The sequence below is a fragment of the Homarus americanus genome, unplaced genomic scaffold, assembly GCF_018991925.1.
Source record: "Homarus americanus isolate GMGI-L3 unplaced genomic scaffold, GMGI_Hamer_2.0 scaffold21824, whole genome shotgun sequence".
In the NCBI taxonomy this organism is placed as follows: domain Eukaryota; kingdom Metazoa; phylum Arthropoda; class Malacostraca; order Decapoda; family Nephropidae; genus Homarus; species Homarus americanus.
In genome coordinates this window covers 647,043-670,000 of record NW_024728009.1, presented here as the reverse complement: position 1 = coordinate 670,000, position 22,958 = coordinate 647,043, and the positions used below count along the sequence as shown (strand labels likewise).

General features: G+C 40.5%; 2 protein-coding genes across 4 annotated transcripts in view; one reads left to right on the top strand and one right to left on the bottom strand.

The window, feature by feature from the left end:
- Positions 1-10,929, top strand: part of LOC121865976 (titin-like) — a 14,243-nt gene extending 3,314 nt beyond the window's left edge. Inside the window, exons 2-3 of one of the 3 annotated variants that reach the window (XM_042365546.1) lie at positions 5,988-6,166; positions 6,299-10,929. In XM_042365546.1, the coding sequence (XP_042221480.1) occupies positions 5,988-6,166; positions 6,299-9,008 (2,889 nt within the window). In that variant the 3' untranslated portion in view covers positions 9,009-10,929. Of the gene's footprint in view, positions 1-5,987 lie in introns of all 3 variants that reach the window. The other 2 variants (XM_042365547.1, XM_042365545.1) reach the window with 2 other exon arrangements.
- A 109-nt stretch (positions 10,930-11,038) lies between these two features.
- LOC121865977 (leucine-rich repeat-containing protein 28-like) lies at positions 11,039-22,930 on the bottom strand. The gene is made up of 8 exons (XM_042365548.1): positions 22,791-22,930; positions 21,406-21,462; positions 20,288-20,431; positions 19,313-19,394; positions 18,330-18,461; positions 16,998-17,226; positions 15,744-15,848; positions 11,039-15,217 (listed from the first exon to the last, which is right to left on the bottom strand). The coding sequence occupies exons 2-8, from the start codon at positions 21,460-21,462 to the stop codon at positions 14,680-14,682; spliced, it is 1,287 nt and encodes a 428-aa protein (XP_042221482.1). The 5' UTR covers positions 22,791-22,930; the 3' UTR covers positions 11,039-14,679.
- Between the last annotated feature and the right edge of the window lie 28 nt (positions 22,931-22,958).

Sequence of the window (22,958 nt, the reverse complement as noted above, 5' to 3'; positions counted from 1 at the left end):
CCAGCCTCACTAGCTTGATAAACGTACTTAAGCTCTTGTTATACGTGTACAGCTGCAGCTCGCTTGTGTAAACTTCTGCCGACGCGGGGGACATACAAGAGTGTTATACCAAGTTTGAATCTTAGCTATTTTTTATGCTTTGGCTCGGACTTTAAACAAACAATGGCATTATGGTGGCTGATGATCATTTGTCTTAGTCTCATAGTTCAAGAACCAACGATGTCAAAGATTTATCTTCTCTACTAATGAGAAATCTTGGAGCAACAAAAACCAGAGCACTGGGAAATCGGTTACGTATTTGTTTGCACTATGGACATGTAAATGACGAGGCCATTGTTCACTACAAGTTTACACGTGTTGTCTACAGTCATGATAAGTCCAGTATAAACTAAAACTCCTTCTTTGGTGTATTAATTTAGTTTCCATAGGTTTCACCAAAAATCAGAATGTACTTGAAACACTTAGGCTTGGGAGAGGCAAGAGGAGAGCTCGGGTATGGAGGAAAGCCAGGCAGGGTGGAAGCTCTGGTCAAAACAGCGCCTAACTCCCGCCAATACAATCCTCACACATGGTAATTTCTTCCCATTCTTCTTCCGTCCCAACACTCCTCTACCAGTTAATACTTTCTTAACTATTCGTTCTACTTGCTTCTTATATTCATGTAAGCAATACCTGTCTCCAGTCAATCATTTGTCTTCACCTCGACTCGCCTATGTACAGCTCTTCCGTGTCAGTGTTCACCTTCTCACACACTTCCTTCTTTGACATTATTCTTCATTTATAAATTAGCGCCTTCCTCTGGCTTGCATCACTTCCAGTCGTGTTTCTGCCCTTGTGCACCTTCCTCCCTGCCTCACCCCACCCCATCCTGCCCCGCGCCGACCCCTCACCCCTGTCCTTCACTCCCTCTTGCGCTGTTTCTCTGCTGTATCCCTCCCTGATTCGCTCCTCCTACCCTGTGCTCCAACACCTCCCTGACTCACCCTTCCACGCCTCAGCTCTCACCCTTACCATATCTCCCTACCTTCAACTCTCCTTCTTAAGCATTATGCCTCCCCCTCACGCACGCTGTCTCTGTTTTTAATCTAGTATCCCCTGGAGCGAGGCGACCCGCACCACCCCACTAACATTTGTGCGCTACGGCAGCCAAGGACGTCCTGCCACCAACAGTAGACACTCCAGGCAGGCCGGACGAGCAAAAACTGCCCCGGTCTCCTCTTTTGGACATCGTGAGGGACATGCTCTGTGTCCTTGACGAATTCCTACGCAGAACACCGAATCAGTCGAAATCCGGCCACCCATAGTTGTCGCTATTTTTCGGTAAAACCCTGACTTTGTGCAGAATGTTTCACACAGGTAACTGAGTTTAGATGTTGAACTATTTTTTTGTGTGCTTTCTCCTCTTGTAATGAAGTGCATTGTAGTCTCAACCCTATCTTGACTGGCACCGACACAAGCAGCATTTAGCGACAGCGTGCGGAGTATAAATAATGAGAGAAATACGTCGCTTCTTACCCAATGAGCATTCTTCTGGTCAGATGTAGGGCGCCGTTTTTAACAAGTAATTGGTAACTCTTGTTGAAAGACCAGTGTATCATTTGTTACACTCGTGTACTTTCATCGTCAAGAACCTCTAACATATGCAGGAATAAAATTTTATCTTCCAAAGCCTGGAACGTAACCACTAATGCGATGCTATGTTTGAGAGTTTGTTAATTTACGTGTTAGGAATGAGGTCACTGGTGTAATGGTGGTGGTCCCTGTGGGGGAGGCGGCGGCGGCTGTGTTGACCAATTGGTGATAACCATGTTTGTGGTACTGCCCCCCCCCCCCGCACCATTACCTCCCCACGCTAGTTACTACACACCACAACGTTAAAAGCTTTCCGTTGTTCAGTAGTTGAATATCATATAACAGAGATTATTTCTCCGTCACTTGGAAGTACAGTACATAATTATAGCCTTGAAACACGAAAGCTACGTTATTTATTATGCCTGTACACACCATTTGATTTTATTGGTTAAAGGCTTAAGGTTTTCTGAATAAATTAAACATGATACAGACCACAACACGGTACACCCACCATTAGTTCCCGCCAATATTACACAGCCGACAACCCCCCCAGTGGCTTCATCGCTAGACTTTCTACGCCAATTTTTAGACGCGTGCCTTGCCTCTCCTCCCTCAGTCATAAAAGGCCACAGTGAGGGTACTCTAGGCATGGTTTTTTTAGTATCCTGAGTAAAAGTGACGACCACAACCGGTGACTGCTGACGGTAGAGGTGTGGCCACGTCTCCCCGACACTTTCTACCGACTTTTTGTGAGGTCATTTTTCTCCCCAAGTATTCAGATGTCTTAGACGGTGTTAGGGGCCGCCTCTATGTTACACGACCTGGTTCATGTGACGTAAGACAAATAGTTGATTACATAGTTGGTAACGAGATACTGATCGACTTGTTTTTACATTATCAATGAGTTTCTTTTCGTTTTTTGCTTGTCTTCTTCATTCTTGAATTTTTATTAAATTTTATGATTATATTCTTTATATTATTGTTTTTTCTTGCCACCATCAACACCCTTGTTACAACTACAACTACTTCTACTGATACTACTACGACTACAACTATTACTACTACTACTATTACTACAACTATTACTACTACTACTACTACTTTTTCATTGGCCTTCAGCCTCCCCTAATAGCCACACCTTCGCCGCCATTAAATATCATAATACATAAGTAGTTACCCTAGCTGTGTTGAGTTAGTTGAGCCGCAGATCTATGCGGCCTTCAGTGATTGTTGCCTCATAGTCAATATCTGCAACCGTTGTCGGCTTTGGGACCGAAGATCTCGTTCCATTGAGGCAGAGCAAAGCAGACCTAAGCAGAGAGAACGAAAGTCGACATCTCAACCAGGCTGTAACGTAACTTCAGGGCTGCTGCTGCTACTACTACTACTACTACTACTACTACTACTACTAATATCATTATTTCTTTCTTGCTGCTTATATTGGTGCCTTTTTCGTCATCATCATCATCATCATTATCTCCAATTTGATAGTGTCTGGATACCGAGTATACAGTGTACAGTGCAATATGACAATATGCAGTGTGACAGTGTATGGTGTAAGAGTATACAGTGTACAGTGTGACAGTGTACAGCGAGTGTACATTGACAGTATACAATTCGACAGTGTACAGTGCAACAGTGTGCAGCATGATAGTGTACAGTGTAAGAGTGTGCAGTGTAACAGTGTAATTTGTAACAGGGGACAGTATGTCAGTGTAAAAATTTAGTATAACAGTATACATTATGATAGTACAGAGAGTACGAGTGTATAGCGTGATAGTGTACTGTAATGACAGTGTCCAATGTGACAATGTAATGGTATTACAATGTAACAGTGGCAGTTTGTAGTGTACCAGTGTACAGTTGGCTCCATTTATGACTGGTACAGTAACTGGCATGTTTTGTGAGATGTGGCACCACTGTTTGTTTACATCGAAGTAAATCTAGCAGAATGGGCAGAACTACCCCTCGCTATAGTAACCAGACCAAGGATGCTAAATAAACAGTCCTCCTCTCCTTCTGTCTGTGAATGCTCGCGTTTCCTGAATGGTTAAAGTTCTAATATAGATTACCAAGAAGAACGTCACTGGCTCCTGTTTGTGGTCTGGTGGGCGGCGGTGTCACATCTCACTGCACCCGTTATAAATGGAGCCAACTGTATTTCACGGTTAACATCAGGAAATATTTCATCAGAGTCATGTGCCTGTGTGACGTGTTTGTGAGGTGTTGGGGGGATGTGAGCTGTGGCTGGTGAGAGTGAGGGACAAGGTGTGGCTGGCAGGAGGGAAAAGCAGCGAAGTGAAACAGACGCGAGAAACCGGATATTAAATATAAGATAGACAGAAAAATTGTGTAACGGACGTGGGAAAAAATTAATATTGGATTACCTGGAGATTAACCGACCTAATGCTACCTGGAAGGGCGAGGTTAGGTTGGTTAAGGTGGTTAATCTTCAGATGATTATAAGCTAGGGTGTCGAATCATCTGGTAATCCGAGGTTTACCGAAATGAATGAAGCAAGAACAAGAGTAATAGTAGTGATGATGATCTATTAGTCCTAGCGAGAAGGAGGAGGAGAGACAAGGAGATGTTATCAAAGGTGTATCTGAACTAATAGGATCACTAAAATGTTTCTGTAGTACCCATTTATAGACGAGGTCCCTGGAGGTACCACAACAGTACCATAACAGTAGCAGCCGGGCAGTGGTGGGGAAGTAAACCAGTACGTCACTTTCCCTCACGTACCCAGAATGACAGTGTCGAGGGGAGGGGATGACCTTGTGTGTGAGAGAGAAACACACACACACACACACACATTTCAAGAGGTGTTTAGAATTATGTATATTAAATACTGAAGGAACATGTTTCTGACCTTTCGTTCGTACAGTAAACAAAATCCCCCCCTACAACACCCACACCCTCCCCTACCTTCTCCAATCCACCACAACAACCACACCCTCCCCTACCTTCCCCACCACCACACCAACCACACCCTCCTTCCTCCCCTTGCAACCTAGCTCCCACCCCCAACACCAATCCCCTGTGCCCTTAATAACCCCCCCCACCTTCCTCTACCAGCAGTAACCCTCTTTCCTCCTGTCCACATTAACCCACACCCCCTTTACCCTTGTGGGCCCATAATAACCTCACCTGACCTCGCTCCCAATAACACCCAACCCTCTCTTCGTCTTTATCCCTTTACCCTTAGCCCATAATAAAATCGCTCTCCTTTCTCCTCAGTCCCCCCCTCCTTCCTCCCTTCCCCCTCACACATACCTTACCTACCCTCCCTCCCTCCCCCTACTTAAACCCTGCACTCCTTACCTCCACCCCTCGACCTTGAAGGCCCGCTAACCACGCCCGACACACACACACACACGAAGCTGACTCTGGAATTCCTCCCTCTCAGTTCTGGTAATCCTCTTAACTATTTATTCATATCAGAGTTATTTCAACACCGAACCGTATGTTACCACAGCTCGGCTAGTGTAGGGTAGGTTAGGTTAGGTTAGGTGCTATAATTAAACTGGAATTTTGTAAACATGATCAGAAAATGATATCTGTTGTTGAGACGCGAACGCCGACCTATGACCTTAGAGGCGAAGTAGGTGAGGAAGGGAACCAGAAGAGGGGGGGAGGGTGATGACAGGGGAAGGAGAGAGGGTGATTTTCTGTGTGTGTCTTAAACTGAATATGTCATCATGTGCAGTAACCAAGAAGATGTTCTCCGTTCAGCGCGGTTAATGGGCTGAAAGAAAACGCGCGTTTCTGAACGATTTTTTTTATCTTGAACGTAAAAAAAATTACAACGTGTGACTTGCAGCATTAAATATAATTAATATTAGATTAAATGAAAGTGACACTTATGTTGAAGGATAGCAGGTAGGACAGCTTTGGTAGTTGGAAGATCGAGACCAGTACCTTCTGCAGGAGTCAGTGAGTGGAAGTTTTTACCCAGTACGATGCAACCATGAGGCACATCGCACCTCTCACACTTGTACAGCCCCGTTAGCGAGTGTACACTATACCGTTACAAGACCGCCAATTAATTGAAAATGTTAATTAATATGAAAATCACATTAAAGAGAAGGTGAGGTAAAGTAAGCGTTGTTCAGCCGTCTTTTCCCTTCCTCATGTACTTAAACTTTTCCTTTATATTCCAGCATTAGTAGAACTTAATTGTCAACTTTTAAATTGCTCTTCAATAAACACCTACTCATAAATGCTCAGATAAATGAATCGGCACCCATGGTGTCATAAATAACTCACATTTGCTTTTTCAATCATAGCAGACAAAATAGCTTAGCCATCAATGTCGTAAAGGATGTTACATTATGCAGGAGAATGGTCGACAAATAATACTTACTATACTGTAAGTTATAAAATGTGTTAACTGTTTACATTCTATGTCGCAGATACTGCTAGCGGTGGCGGCAGTGGTCGTAGTGTCCGGCCAAGACCTAACCAGGAGACAGAAGGCCCGAGCCAGGTTCCGCGCCCTGGCTGACGCTGCTCGCAATGGTGACCAGTCAGCCCAGCAAATTCTACAGTCACGACGTCGTTCCCGACCTCGCCAGCATGACGAGAGTAGGACATCACAATTCAATGATGCCGAACCTGACCCAGTTACAGAACCCCCTACCACTCTAGCTCCCGCACGCGTCAGGATACCATTGCGTCGCACAAGTGTTCGTATACCTCGACCTGTCTCCGTCGGGAGTAGGACATCACAATTCAATGATGCCGAACCTGACCCAGTTACAGAACCCCCTACCACTCTAGCTCCCGCACGCGTCAGGATACCATTGCGTCGCACACGTGTTCGTATACCTCGACCTGTCTCCGTCGGGAGTAGGTCATCACAATTCAATGATGCCGAACCTGACCCAGTTACAGAACCCCCTACCACTCTAGCTCCCGCACGCGTCAGGATACCATCGCGTCGCACAAGGGTTCGTATACCGCAACCTGTCTCCGTGGAACCCACCACTTTCCATCCTCCAGCTGTGTTCCCACCAACACCTGCCCCAGCTCCAGTGACTCTTGTACCTGAGGTCATCCAGGTCACCGACCCAGTCACTGAGGAGCCTGTGTTCCCAACAGAACCCCCGACAGCGGCGCCCGTGTTCCAGATCCAAAACACACCAGCGTCAGTCAGGACTCGACAAAGGATACAGCCTCTGCGACCCATACCAGCTCCCCAACAACAGCGCGTGCGATCCAGACCAGCCTTTGAGCAACCTCAGGTATTAAACTTCGATGTACAGCCCGAGAAAAATGAGCCCGTGTTCCAAAACACGCCAGCGCCAGTCAGGACTCGACAAAGGACGCCTCTGCGACCCATACCAGCTCCCCAACAACAGCGCGTGCGATCCAGACCAGCCTTTGAGCAACCTCAGGCATTGAACTTCGATGTACAGCCCGAGAAAGAGGAGCCAGTGTTCCAAAACACGCCAGCGTCAGTCAGGACTCGACAAAGGACGCCTCTGCGACCCATACCAGCTCCCCAACAACAGCTCGTGCGATCCAGACCAGCCTTTGAGCAACCTCAGGCATTGAACTTCGATGTACAGCCCGAGAAAAATGAGCCGGTGTTCCAAAACACGCCAGCGCCAGTCAGGACTCGACAAAGGACGCCTCTGCGACCCATACCAGCTCCCCAACAACAGCTCGTGCGATCCAGACCAGCCTTTGAGCAACCTCAGGCATTGAACTTCGATGTACAGCCCGAGAAAAATGAGCCGGTGTTCCAAAACACGCCAGCGCCAGTCAGGACTCGACAAAGGACGCCTCTGCGACCCATACCAGCTCCCCAACAACAGCTCGTGCGATCCAGACCAGCCTTTGAGCAACCTCAGGTATTGAACTTCGATGTACAGCCCGAGATAGAGAAGCCTGTGTTCCAAAACACGCCAGTGCCAGCCAGGTCTCGGCAGTTACTACGAAGTCAGCGACCCCAACCTACCTTTGAACGGTCTCAGGCATCAAACTTCGATTTAGAGCCCCATCGAGCCCTCAACACCGGCTTGGAAGTGGATAATCGCTCTGAGCACATCATCCCGCGACGTGGAACTACTGAGGCTCCTGTTGAAACCATCCGCCGTTTTGCGTACTTTGACGAAGGGGGTAACTACATATTTGGTTATGAGGCAGCTGATGGTTCCTTCAAGGAAGAAAAGCGAGGATTGGATTGTATTGTTACTGGTAAGTATGGGTACGTCGACCCCGAGGGCACCCGTCGAGAGTTCTCCTACACATCCGGCAACAGGTGTGATCCCAATGCAGTGGTTGACCCGGACCTCCAAGAAGTACCCGATCTACCACCAAACGACCAGTTCCTTCACCAGACAGTAGAGCAACGTCTAAGTGAAGCAGAACTAAACGAACTACAATTCAATCGTCATCGTCGTCCCTTGAAGCAGCCACAGCCACAGGAACAGTCACTGGTACAACGGCCACATCGTCAGCGGGGACAACAACAAGTACAGCAAACAATAAAAAGTCACAACCTTCGTCGGCAACCGGCCAGTAATATCCTGCGTACCGCCACGCAAACTGTTCAACGACAAGAACCACAGCAAAATCAGGGCTTTGAACCTGTTGCAGCCACACCAGCACCTCATTCTCGCTTCACTACTCCAGCTTCTTTCAACCAGTTCAAACGTCCTTCATTCTCAAGACCACAGACAGTTAGGGTCCAAGAGGAACCGTCTGTACAGCAAGTGTCAAGACCAGCACCAACACCAACACCACAACCAAAACCAGTTGTAGAAACAAAACCACCGCCAAAGGTAGTGAAGACACCCGCACCTCATCTATTTGCCGAGAGACCAAAGCCTAAACCCGTTTCTTTTGATTTTGACAGAGAGTTCAGAAACCTCTTTACTCACTTCGGCGCTTCACAACAGAACACGAACAGACCATTCTTCACGGCACCAACTACAACCCCAACACGACCCCCAACACGACCCCCAACACGACCCCCTCCCCCTCCTCCTCCCCCCAGTTCAACGTCTGCACCTACTACTAGATCTAGTCCTCCTCCCACCTCTAGACCCACTCAACCTCCGTCCTTCCCACCAGTCACAGCTGCTCCAGTTACCTCTCGGCCACCACCTCTTGATGATGGGTCCAGCACACTGGGAGAAGGTGGAGGTGCTCACCAACTAGTGTTCGACCGTGCGACTGGTACTTTCAAAACTGTTTTTGTTAAATCACCGCCGCGTCCTAGTGTATCCACTCCAGTCCACAATCCATTCCTCCCAGCAACATCAGCTCCCTCAGCAGGTGTCCCCCTCCCACCACCCAACAGACCAGTAGGGTTCAATCCTCTTCCTCCTGTTCCTACCGGAGGTCTCGTCATTAACCAGCCCGGCCGCTCACCTGCCACAGACGAGTTTGATAAGTTCTTTTCCCAGTTCAACCTCAGATTCTAATAGGCAGTTGTTAATACCGGATTGAAGTTAGAAGAGAGTACCGGAGATGTGTCTCCTTAAAATTATACAAATATTAATTATAAGGCTTAGTTTACCTTCGACATGCTGTTCAAACAATTTGCCAGATGCTTACTCATAAATAATAAGATTTATAAATAATTGCTCTCTGTCTCTTTCTGTTAATCATCAATCTAGGACTTCTTTTCTGTTAATTTATGAAATACTGTAACATTTCACTTCTTCATTTTACAACTGCTAAGAAAAACTGGTTGTAATCAAAGACCGTGATCCAAATAACTTTTACTTTTGTCTAAGCACCATGGGGGCCACGGGTGGTCTGGGTGGTGGTGAGGCTTCGCCTGTAGTTTTGCTGTTTACAGTAGCCTCACGCCTCACTGGCCTAGTTACGTGGTGACCGTTAGACTTTGCACACCTGGGCTAAGCTGAGACTCTCAGCCATGCTGCACAAGTCGCTTGAGATGTGTTTTGTCCCGCCTTATCATTTGAAGAATATGAAATGTAAATTCTAGTACGTAGATGGAGAAAGAACATTTTTCTTGCCGGCTACAGCCAAGGTTAAAGACATTAGTACCAGTCGAGAGCTTCTCCCTCTAGCAAGGACCAGAATCATACACTTATATTCAGTGTTATCTTTTTTATTATTATTATATTATTATTATTATTCTGTTTTAACATATAAAACGATTGCCTCTGCTTTATCTGTCCAGTATCGTGCAATGTTGAATGCTTGCATATCGCTAGCTGTAGAATACACTGTTGCTGTAAATACTTTGCTTATTCACAAGACACTAGCCTTTATACTACCTCATCACAAAGGCAACATCGCCTCTTCACAATGTTCCGCCCTTGCCTGTACGTCCCTTGATCCACATATTCTCGGCCCAGTAGTCACACTTGGTGCATCTGGCGATCTGCTCACATCCTCATGCTCGTGTACTCTCGGACAGTAGGAGAAAATCTTATCTACAGAGATAAAAGTGCAGCTAGATCATTCTAAGATTCTATTGAGTAAAAATCAAGAAAAAATAAAAAGTGGTCGATCTAAGGAACGACAGGATCCCCAACCTTGGTGGGTCTCACAGGGCATTACACCCATGCCAGAGGCGCTGCTGGTACGAGGCTATAATGTGAGTTAGTAAGCCTCTCTCTGCCTCCTTTTGTTATGGCTTCAATTGTGTTTTACCAAACCAAAGATCCTGGACAAGAAAAGACAAAGATATCGATAGAAACTTGTGAAAACAGTAAACATCAAACTGTTCACAAGGAAGAAAGTGCTACATCAATTCCTAAAATAAAAGTGTGTTACTAAGTGCCCACATCTCTTAGTTTAACTGGCAGGAGTTAAACGTTACTTTGCTCTGTCCTGAATATAAACACAGTAACACGAAACTATGTGAACAGATAAATAAAACATAAATCAGTGTCAATTACTACTCCGTTTAGGTTACGGACACACGTTTTATTAATAGAAAGTGACTATCCTCGTATACCCTTGTACAGTATAAAGCGGACGAGTCGGTGAAGGTATCAGAGCACACAGTCATCCATGTTTTTCCTAATCTCCCCGAGTAAAGTATGGTCGGTGAAGGAAACGCTATTCCCTCCCATCGGGCCTCTACCAGCTATGATGTACATACATACATACATACATATACTATACTGTATTATATACACATGCCAGATTCACTCAACAGTGGTAATGTGTTGATAGAATCTTCTATGTCTCACTGTAAAAAATGAAGAGAGCACAATTTCATTTTTCCCGTGTCAGCTTCTGGTCTAATATACTTTTGCAAAACAACGAACAAATATGAACGAATATGACATGTACGTGTAAATAAATGTATCATAAGTTTCATATTATATTACATATCTGAAATAAAATATAAATATTCTTCTCTATTCTTGTTTTATATAAATATTCCTCTGCATTTACCTACATTAACAACTATTGGATGGTATCCCAGACTCCACTTACATGATCCTGTGAGACTTTAAATGAGGATGAACCCTAGGTAATTAGGCGCTGACCTACACCAAGGATTCTGACACTGTAGGAGGATGGAGCACTCAAGGCTAAAAATTGTATCTCGTCGCCAAGTGGTCGCGATACATAATACACATTAAGCCCGTTGTCTTTTACCTGTTGTGCGGTAACAGGCCCGTATGGATGAGGCCAGACTCATCAACCTAAGTCTTAAGAGATAAAGAGTCTGACCCCTTGGCCATATGTAGAACAAATGCTTTAATATGTAATATAAGAATTACATAATAAATGAATAATAAGTGTAAGTTGTAGTGGTTATTATTATATAATCCCTTGGTGCTGCTATATATTGCTATGACACGTGCCCAATGCTTGCCAACAGTACAAAACAGACATAACTTACACCGGTGAGGCAGCGACGAGCAGGACACAGGAAGTACAGTATCAAAGTATTACCAGGAACTACCAGTACGATGACCAGGATGATATATTCTAAATAAAAATATTACTACGGATTAGATGCATTTACAGAGGGCTGCCAGGCGTCCTGTATATACGGGATTGTCCCTATACAGTACTTTATCCAATTGGCGAAATGGAAAAAAAAAAGAAAGACCAACAAGAACCAACTATACTAGTAATATCGACCTCCACGAATTATTACCAGAACTAGAAGATCAGAAAGAAGATAATGGAGAGCAGAGAAGATAAAAAACAAAGAACAAAAAGACGGGGTCAAAAGAACAAGACTTCGACCGTAATGACCATTGATGTTGACGGCCAGTAACTAATTAAGAAGACAAGAGTATTACACATCTAAGTCATGTTGGGAGAAGACTGATGGATAATATAATTAGGCTAATGCTCTTCTTATTAAAAATGCTCTAGAGAGGCTTCAATAGGTCAATTGTTGTTTACTTGTGAAGGAGAAGAAAATCCAGAGTGTAAAATACACTTAAATCAATATATTGTATTGACAAGGAAACTCAAGCACGAGCATTACAAGGCAAAACAGAATGGTAACTTTAAATTCCTGTTAAACATCCTAAATATTATACCTAACAATAATAACGAAAAACTTACCTGTTGAGTTGAATACATCAGCCACATAAGCTGAGAAAAATACCCAGACAACTCCAAGGGAACTGGGGAAGCAGCTCCGACGCACAGCAGTCTGGGTCAGGAGTAAAACTGACTCTCAGTCGGCTTTTCCCGATCCCAATCCTAAAGGTGGATGGCAGGAATTTAAGGTCCTCTGGAGTTCATTATCGGAACTACAGTAACTAGTCTAATGGCTGTTATGCAAAAAATAGCTAATTAGAATAAATCAACGAAATAAATGTAATTTACATGTCAAATAAATTAGTCAATATATTATATATACAATACAGTACACCTGGATTTATATGAGCACCAATATAATCAATCACCAATACCCGATTCACTGGAACACTCCGTAATCTCAAGTCACCTCAACTAAGGACTCATGACAAGCGACTTCTTGTCATATTAACCCTCTCTGATCTCTCCCTATCTGCAGCCTGCAGATGTATCTCTTTAGTGACCCCATGAGCTAATATAAAGTGTGGTATTAACTTCAGATTGCACTCGAGTTGTACAATATACTGTACCAGAAAATGAGACTTAAAAGTCGACTGAAGTTTATAGAAATAATAATATGACTTTACCGAATCTGTATAGGTGAAAAAGTAACTGGGGATTGTGTTGAATATATGCAGGAGTGAGGATGGCCATTGTGGTTATACTGAGTTTTAGTAGGACTGAGGGAAAGTATTTATACTGTACAGACAGACTTGGGGAATGAGTGAGGATTTTATTGAGGTTCTACAGTAACTGAAGTTGGATTGCAGGAAGGATTTTAGGTTTTACCGAAATTATAATTATACAGTGTAGCATAATCAACAACATTTTATAGCCATTTTCCACACTTGCATGGGTTACTAGGTCACTATGCTGCACGATCTCTTGCATTCTCTCTTGTCAGGTTCTAAACTTTAATGTTATTTGTTATAACCTTTCCTCTTGTCATTCTTGGCCTGCTCTCCTTCCTTCCACATTTAGGTTCATGCACCTCTTGACCCAGTTGATGTAATGCATTCTCGCCACATACCCAAACCATTTTGACCCACCTCTTTGCTGGACTTCGAGTATTTCAATAACATTCACCAAGAAAGTATTGCCATTACAGGCACTCATAAACTCAAGTTAGTTGAGAGTAAAATCTATTACCAATTACAAACATTAAAGACCAACAATTTAGCACACAATATTACTCTCGTAATAAGTTTATCTTAGAACAGGACTAACAGAGGTAAGAGTGCAGAAAGTATACACAAACCTGAAATAGTATATTTTCTTGGGTATATTGCCATACATGTTGTCTATAATAATGAAAGGACATTTCTGTGAGTGTATGTCTATTTGTTCCAGCCATAGCTCCTAAACAGAAGCAGATCAAAAACAAAAAAGGGGAAGAAACTTTCTTCGTGTGTTAAGAGTTCATGCAGAGCAGGAGGAGTAATCTCAGCTGTCTCTCGTGTGTAGTGAAACAATTGACAAATTTTGTTATCCAGCAGCCAGTTATCCAGTAATTGTTTATTTATTGATATTATTTTTATTTATTCCTCACAATTATTGGTATACAGGGTATATTATTGATCTTATTCCTCATAGGAGTTGGTAATTGGAGGGAATTATGTTTCAGAGATGGTAACACTGTTCATAGCGTCAGCTGTTGTGGTGGTGGTCATGGCCAAGACTCTTTGGTGATGTCTTGCTGCAAATATGTCTATGATTATACCAAATATTCTTCAAAAGCTAGGGTCAAATTATAGGTTGATTTAACAATGAATATACGGGAATAGGTTCCACTCCTTCATTATTCTGTATTGTTGTGATGCGGGATGGACTGGCAGGACCATGTGGTCCCCAACCGCATCGTTCCACAACAATAACAATGACTCGCAAAATAACAAGAAATTTTTTAATTTTAAAATAATTTTTCCAAAGATTTGTGTCATTATGTGTACAGTATGTGTCGTTGCTCAGGTGTCCGGTACTCTGGGTGTTTATTGTACAGTACTGCTACCTGTATTATCTCCTTGGCAAGGTAAGGACTATGAGGGGACACTTACTGATTCCACAAATCAGTCGTAAAAATACATACAGGGCACAGTACAGGTGAAAATTCAAAAACATACAAAAATAAATTCCTTTATATATATATATATATATATATAATATCTCTGTACAGTATACAGCTATTGTATCTTCACCTGTAGCTAGTAAAATTATTGTTATATAAAGCTTTACACAGAATATAAAACTATATTATCATCTGACATGGTTGAATGAGATCCTTCATAAAGTAGGAAATTTACAATGCAGCCTTTACTTGAGTTTTACACAATTTACTAAAAAAACAAGTCTCTGAAACCAAAAATAATTGATCTTTTAAATTGTAATCTCGTAAATACTATTTCAACAAGCACTTTTACTGCCTGAACTCAAAACCCCACAGTAAATTAGTATGCAATACACATTCTCTTTGATATGACTTTATAACCCCTAATACACTAAGATATTTTTTTTATACAGTATAAAATTCTATACTGTAGTGCAACATAATTCATCAAGTAACATTTAAATAAGTTCAATAGAGCATGCAGTGTCTAACTTACCACATAACCACACTGAGAATTCATCCATCATCCAGTGAATATTTTGTGAGTATTGTTGAGCACAGGTATCACAGCAGAAGTACATGACAGCTGGCACAACACTCCCTTTTACATGCATCATGGCAGTCACAGTTACAGTCACAACTTTAATGCTGGCAAAGGTAAATATTGGCATCTTACAACTTGGAGTATCACAGTAAGCAACTGGTCCAACTTCTAAGATATCACAAAGACTCAAAGGTAAAAAGTCTGAAGTTAATACAAAAAACTGTTTCCTAGTTTTCCTTCTCTGGATGTCATCTTTTGAGTTTTCTTTCTCGTTCCATATATAACGCAAGCACAGCTCTCTTAAAGAGGGAAGCACTGGAGATCCCTTTTCAGAGGATGTGATTGTAGTTATCTGGGAAGGCAGAACAAGACTGTGGGGATGATCATTCTTGACAGGTCCACTGAGACTGATCAATACAGTATTGTTTATCACAACCTTCTCCTGAAAACACCTGGTAAAGAGATATGAAGCTGTGAGACTATTACCTTTATAATGTTACTTTTCAAATATTACAGTACCATTCATTCTTTTCTTATTACTTAAAACTTCTCTTATTAAAAAATCTGAATAGATATTACCTAGGTACAGTACAGTACAGTACACCCAACAGACAACCTTAGTAGCCCCCTCTATACCTGAAGAAGTAAAAAAAAAAAAAATTCTTCAGGACGAGGAGGTTCAGCTTCTCAAGAGGGATGGGAGCCAGAGGATAAAACCTCACAACCTTTAACTGTTCCCAAATGATTTGCATGTCTGCTCTGGCTGAGGTTTGGTCTCAGATGGTGCACTCATCTGAATTAATATACCACATGGATGAATAATTAGAGGTTGTCTGAAGACACTGAACCCGTTTAGACAGTCTGTATACTGTACTGTATTATAAAAAGCCATGAGGAAAGGGGCATAAGCCAGAGAAGCAAATCTCTCATTAATAATATTTCTAAGTATACTACACTGTACATTAACTGTCAACCAACCTACAAGTCTGGATTACAACTGGGTTCCAAGTTTCACCTGAACGAAGTTGACGAAGTAAAGAAAATGGCAGGTAACTCATTTCAGGATTGTTATCAAAGAATATTCTGAAAAGAAGATATCAATTAATACTCAAAAGTTTATAATTTCTTAAACACAGTTATTAGAAAAACTAGATGGGGGTGTTGAAGGTAACACTTGTGTCACCTATCACCACATCATCCAAGTGTTGCAATAGGCAAAATACGTATTGAGCTTGTTTGTTCAGTGATTTACTACAGCAAGTGTATAAGAGTCTCATATCAGTGACCCTTAAGACTGAACCAATTTTGAGGAATTTCTGGTTTCCTGGATCCTCAATCTATTACACCAGGCCTACCAGAAGACTACATCAAATTTTGTTTCCACACACACAAACTCAGTTGAACATAAGTTTTATTTCTGAAATAACAAAATAAATAAAAAAGTTACTGTATAATCATACTTTAAATAAAAAATACATTAAATATTGTCTATGTAGATGCTAACGCCCAGAGTTTTAATCACCCTCTTCCATTGACGAGGATCGTCGTGATTACAACCAGACTTTAAAGAAATTTGAGTCACGAAGGACACCACACTATAGTAATTGACAGAGAAGTATGGTGGTAGAATGCAGCTAATTCCAATATAATAAATTAATCTTACCGCCAAACCTCCCCCTGTCTGGTTGTATACACAATGAACCCCATCAATGGAAGAGGGTGATTAAAACTCCAGGCATAATAGTTTCCTACAAGTGAATTAAATGGGTATATTGATGGTCCAGAAGTTTCTTGTGAGTTGCCACATTTGAATGAACAGCCTAATAAAATAAATAGATTATCATTATTTATGACTACTGTACAGTATTTGTATTAATGAAATAAGTATTACTGTATTCTTTTCACATAGCTTTTGGCATTCATATTGGTCAAATTAAACCAAAGATTCAAAGTAACTTATGCCAGACACTTCTTCTTGTCACTTGGTCCAGGTGAGAACAGTTAACCAAACAGCATGACCTGGGACTTGTACCTGAGATCCAAAAAGTGAATGAATTTCAAAATTAGATGGTCCTTCACCTTTGTTTGTTTGTACATTTAAGGTTCTTGTATGATACCGTAGGTTAAATTACCGAGTTTTCTTGTCGGTATGACCATGGCTCCAAACCATCATGGGTCTCGATGAGTTAGATAAAAGGAATTGCATTGTAGCCAGCTGGTAATCATACTAACGTCGGTCTACTGATGAATGGAACAGCTGGAAGGTGTGTCAGAGGGTTACAGCAGCAGGAGATTCTTGTTAATATTGGCAGGGCTGCTATTGATCTTGGTAACTCCCTCAACTGATTGTGGTCAACGTATAGTCCCTGCAGGCCAATCAGGCCACTTATTGCCTCCGGTAAATGCAACAAATTGTTCCCACTCAACATCAGGATTGATAAACTCTGCAGTCCACATAGCTCTGTGGAGAAATAATGACACATAGAAAGCAGAAACTTCTCTTACATACTTCTTTATCTAAATACAATACTGTGAAAATACAATCAAAAGTTAGGAAACCTGAAAGCAATAACGCAATAATGTGACTGCTTAATGTAGGAAAGATATTTTTTTTAGTATATGTCGTACTTACAAAAATTTGGAGGTTTGAATCCTGAAATTATATTTTATGACCGAGAACAGAGTGGGTAGGTAACATGTCAATCTAGAGTGTATAACATCCATATACAATAGAGAAACACCTGGAGAGAATGGTTGATTGCTGTTCACAGAGGCAATATGGTCTAAAATATATTCAACATTTATACTCTAATATAATGGAATTGATATTAAGCACATATATAACCAATGAACATATGAAAGACAACATTTTTTAGATAAAGAAAAGATGCCTGGCAGAAGACATCAAAACAAAATCTTGCATCAGCTTCCCAGAACTCTTCTAAAAACTAAACTACCCAGGTTTTATATATACAGTATTGGATTGTATCTGGGACCTGTCAGTTCCTCTCCTCCCTACTGAAGAGAGGTACCTGTACTGTACTATTCATGTCACCACAAGAACATGGGGGTCAGCTTAACCTCTTTACTATGGGGATGCTACTTTTAAAATTCTATTTGGCTAATGCCAGGCAATTATATTTAGCAAAGAGCGGACCCCATACACAGGGGGTTAACTATTGTTATGAAAAAATTAACAGTGCAATATGTTGTGGAGATGGTGTTGACGATCACTTGTACAGTGGAGTACATAAGGATCATAAGTCAAGGGCAGTTCCAATACTTTTTCTTTAATGCAGAATTGTACTCAGGCATTTTTGTATTGCAAAAAGTATTTACTATTGACCTCAGAATATCTCTTAATATCAAGTGCGCATGGCTTCAAAATGGCCTGAAAATGCCCATGATATTGGTCAGATTTCAAAAAAATTTCTGAGGGGGGCTTACAGTGACCCCTCAAAACCCCCAACTGGTGGGCTCACTGCGCTCGCCATGTTCCCCCCACCCACAACTTCTTGGACCCCCCCTTTTGATATTCCTGGATCTGCCCCTGTAAGTGCTTACCTTTCGGAAAACAGGTTATTTGGTTGTAAACTGCCACAAGTGAACGCAATGATGGAAGACGACCCAGTGTAAGTGGTAGGGATGTTAGCTTGTTGTTACCCACATCTAACACTTGTAAAGATGCCACTTCTCCTGTTTGAAATGAAAAAAATAAAAATAAAATAAAATTATGCAGACATATACTGTACAGATATTTATTAAAAAAGTTTAAAGAAATTATGCAGACTTAATGTATACAGATACCATATATAAACTCTATCAGTGGAAAGTTTCTCAGTTAAGGAGAACTGATCCCCTAAGACCCTATGTTCTTTAGGCACCCAAAGCCAGGCAATTCTCATAATACTGTAAATGGTGACATTCTCATGAGTCCCTTATTAATTAATTTTACTTTTCAGTTTTAAGTTTATGTATTCATCATGGCAAAAATTCAACTTCCAGAAAGTAATAGAGTCGTTTATAATCTTTTTATGTTATTCTACCATGGCAATTTGATGTTTGTAATACTCTACAGTACACCTGTACTATGTACAGTAACAGCCAATGTGTTATTTTCAGAAGATAATTTTTATTAATAGATATGCATCGGTAAAGTCATATAATATTACAGTACTTTCATCAAGAATTTTATTGGAAATATTTCCAGCCATTGAGTAAATAAGCTGCTGAGAAAACTGGAAAAATAAAAAAATCTGGAAGCTTTCAGTACCGGTACCAACAGTTCCAGATCTCCGAGGATACACGAGGCTATAGCATAAGTGACTGTACTGTACAGTAGCTAAAACAACTCTGTGCAGGTGGGGGTCGATATGTTCCAAAATTTTACGTGTGACTAGTGACAGCCCTCATATACCACTATTCATCGTCCATGGTCTCATATTGTTTCCCACAAAGTATGCACAGATATTTCTTTTAGCTACTGTACATTAGTCTTAAATCACAAGCAGAATTGAACATTTTGTGAAAAAAAAAAAAACACTTACCTATAGAATCTGGTAAAGAGCGAAGATCATTGCCATTAAGGTAACAATATGCGAGACGTGAGAGGCACCCCAAATTATTTGGCTGTTAGAATAAAAAAGTACTGTACAAGGTTGTATCACCTCAAAAACTAAAATACTCCAATTTGAATAAAACTTAATAATGAAAATACTGTAGTTGAAATATAAAAACAGAAGTACATTTCCTTAAAAGAAATTCATGCAAAATTATGCCTATATTGTATCCATAAATAGATTAAATTTTTAAGTAGATTTATGATGGAGACTGAATGTCCTTGTATTATGTTTACCCTTTGAGGTCGGTAATGGCAACCCGTGGTCATTCAACAGTGGGTGGAGAAGTAACGAAAATTAAAATACAAAAATACATAAATCTTAAAAGACTTTAATCTTATCTGGGGTCGGGGGAAATAAACAAAGAATCACTCTAATCCCATCTGGGAGCCTCCTGGTCATGTGAAACCTACCCCACCAGCATATTTTTCATCCTTGACATTCAAATTCCCCAAAGATTCACAGAATTCAATAGTCAAATCTTGAAGAAAGTCAATACAGTACTGTACCACTAATACAGTATCACTGGTCGTTCTGCATTGTTGCGACATTGTCTTGACTTGCTACCTTCAAAAATGTTCAGTTATCAAATTTTCTTACGGGATAACAGTATCTAAAACTGGTTGACTATCGGTTTTGAGAAATTCTGGGGCTGAAAATGGATTGTGTAAAATCCTAAAGTCTTTTTTCTTTTTTTGGATTTCTGGAGTTTAACCTAACCACACAAGAAAATAGTTCCTGGGAACTCTTTAGTTAAACTTGTAAGACTGTCTACTCAGTAGATGAGTTTCCCAATCCACTGCTTCAATAAAAAATGAAAAGATCAGTCATTAAAAAATAAAATCAAGAACAGTAGAGTACTTTCATTTTGTTTTCCATACAGTACTGAGACTTGTAACATACCAGAGACATCAAAAGGTTGCACTTGAGATAGATCTGCTCAACATGTTGACCTTCTTCCAGAAGTTCTGATGGTAGAGACTTCAAATGTCGATAATTCCAATGCAAATTAGTCTGGCATCGAACTTCTCTGAGCAACTCCTTCCTCTGCAAAATATTTTGAACTTTAAAACCATGATTGAATGAAGTTAACTCAATCTTTGCTATTTTTCATGCTATACGGGGGTCCCCAACTTAAGAACATCCGACTTACGAATGCCCGCTGATACAAATGGGATTAAACTTGAAGTTTACAGTACTGTACTGTATTTTATTTACCAGATGACTTATTTTTTACTTTTATTTACTGTATTTTGTCATCCTATCTCTTCTTTTGTCTTAAATTAAGTGATTTTATATGTATATAAGGACTTAAGCTATGATAGTGGGATTTTAAACATTGTTCTGTAAACACGGTATGTATACACATAGCGTGTGTTCTGACTTGCGCACAAATCCGACTTAAGAACGTCCTCAGGAACGGAACCCGTTCATAACCTGGGGATCCCCTCTATATTGTATAATACTTATAGTGTAATTCAGAACAACAGTAAATTTGGTTTACATATCTAATTTATATTTATCATTCAATTACCTGTTAAGTTTATCCTATATTATTATTAGTATTACAGTACTGTGATAATAGTTAAAAAAAAAAAAGACATCCAGTTGGATTATATGGGCTTCAAGGCTGTTGGATTTATTTAGAATACCGATTTATGCGTAACCTTCCCCTGGGTGCTTTCAGTCATCAGTTTGCTGAAAAATCCCTTCCCCAAATAAAATTAAAGTTAACAGTGTACATTTACATTGTACATACTTATATTGCAGCAGATGAATTTGCATTTTAGGAATTATCAAAACTCCACTGTACAAGAAATCCATATTATTATGGGGCATTAAGCTAAGTGTAATTTTGGCTAATGTATTATTAACCTTTGATTTTATATTCAACATAAATTTCTGTTATCCGGTACAACCCTGAACCAAGGTTGCTGGATGAGAGCCAACCTGTAATGTATTTATCGATGTTTTCCCATTCATACATTTTTTAATATACTATACTGTACTGTATACATTACCTGTTCATCTGAAAACTCATCTGTTGATGGCCTGTTTGATAGTGAGTCACCAGACATCTGAAGTGAAGTACAGGGTATATACGGTACAATAGAGAAGAATTATATACAAAAATATTTTAGTAAAAGGTCAACAATTCCTTAAATTTACAATGTACAAAAATATACACTATCACATTTACGTTATTAAAATTTACTAATGATGGGAGAATGAGTTCTCATACACAAGAAGGAGTGCAATACTGTACCTACTAGCTATTCACTTTAAGTTTACAAATGGGGCCTAAGGTCAGATAGTAGCAAGGTAGCTGATTGGCTGGCAGATGGTCACTACAAGTTCAGTTTTTTAGTATTTAAACTATCGTATTTATATTCTGATACTTAAAGAAAATAATAACTTTCCCGTGTTGATCTCTGATGATTTCTGCCCTTGGGGATGAAAAAATTAAGTTGTGAAATGTGCTTGTGATAAAGATAATATAAAGGGAAGACAAACATGATGAACAAGTTCAGCGCCGGAAACTCCCCCTCGCCTCATGACATCATGCAGCATGGTGGCCAAAAAGGGTGAAGATGTCACTGAAATTCTGTAACCTTACTTGTTCTCTTTATGATATTATGTTATCTGTGTGTTTCACAATGAACATAACCTTTAGTATGTAATGTTGTGCACTTTACTTGACAATGGTTTAGACTTTATCACTGTTTTACTTTTCATCTTTTGAGGTGTTGATGTGATTTGGTGTTAAATTGATGAATGACATTACAGCCTCTGTAGCTGACAGCTGTATGTCTTGTTACCATTAGAGGTCAAGTGAGTGCTGAATGACAAATTATTGATCAATATTTAATCATTGATTAATTCATCCATGTTAAATATTGATCAAGATTAAATATTTTTATTTAAATATTGACTTTGGCATACAATATATTTATTGTTTTATCATTACTACGATACAAGAACAAACTACAAATGACCTTAGTAGGAGAGGATACAATATATTCTCATTATGAACACTCAACTGTATTACAGGTACATGTATGCCCTCTGAGATGTTCATAAACTTCTATAGTATAAGCTAGGCAATTGCAGGTGAACTAATCTCTTTGGGGAACTGAGGTGCCATAGTGCATGCACCTGTCTGGTGGCCCTCCTTTAGACATTGTCAATCAACTGAGTTTCTAGCATTACAAATTTAGGTATATTAACGTTAGTAGCCAGGTTTGGAGTTTCGTTATTTTACGAAATATACTACAGTATGTACTTTAGGATCACGCCAGCCAAAGTTCTCCAGGAAGCTGCACATACTGTCCTGTACATAATACTGTAATTATTTATTTTCAAACTCGTATTAAGCTACATCAAGGATTGACAATAGTAATATTACCTCTGAAGTTCGGTTCAGGAAAGCTGGCAGATAATATCAATAGTGTGTCACCACGTCGTCTGGTAATAAAATTTGCACCATCACACACACTGACACACTGCCTGGGCTGAGGATCATATGTATAAATGTTTACACACACTATGTACTTGTATGTAAAATATAAATCGG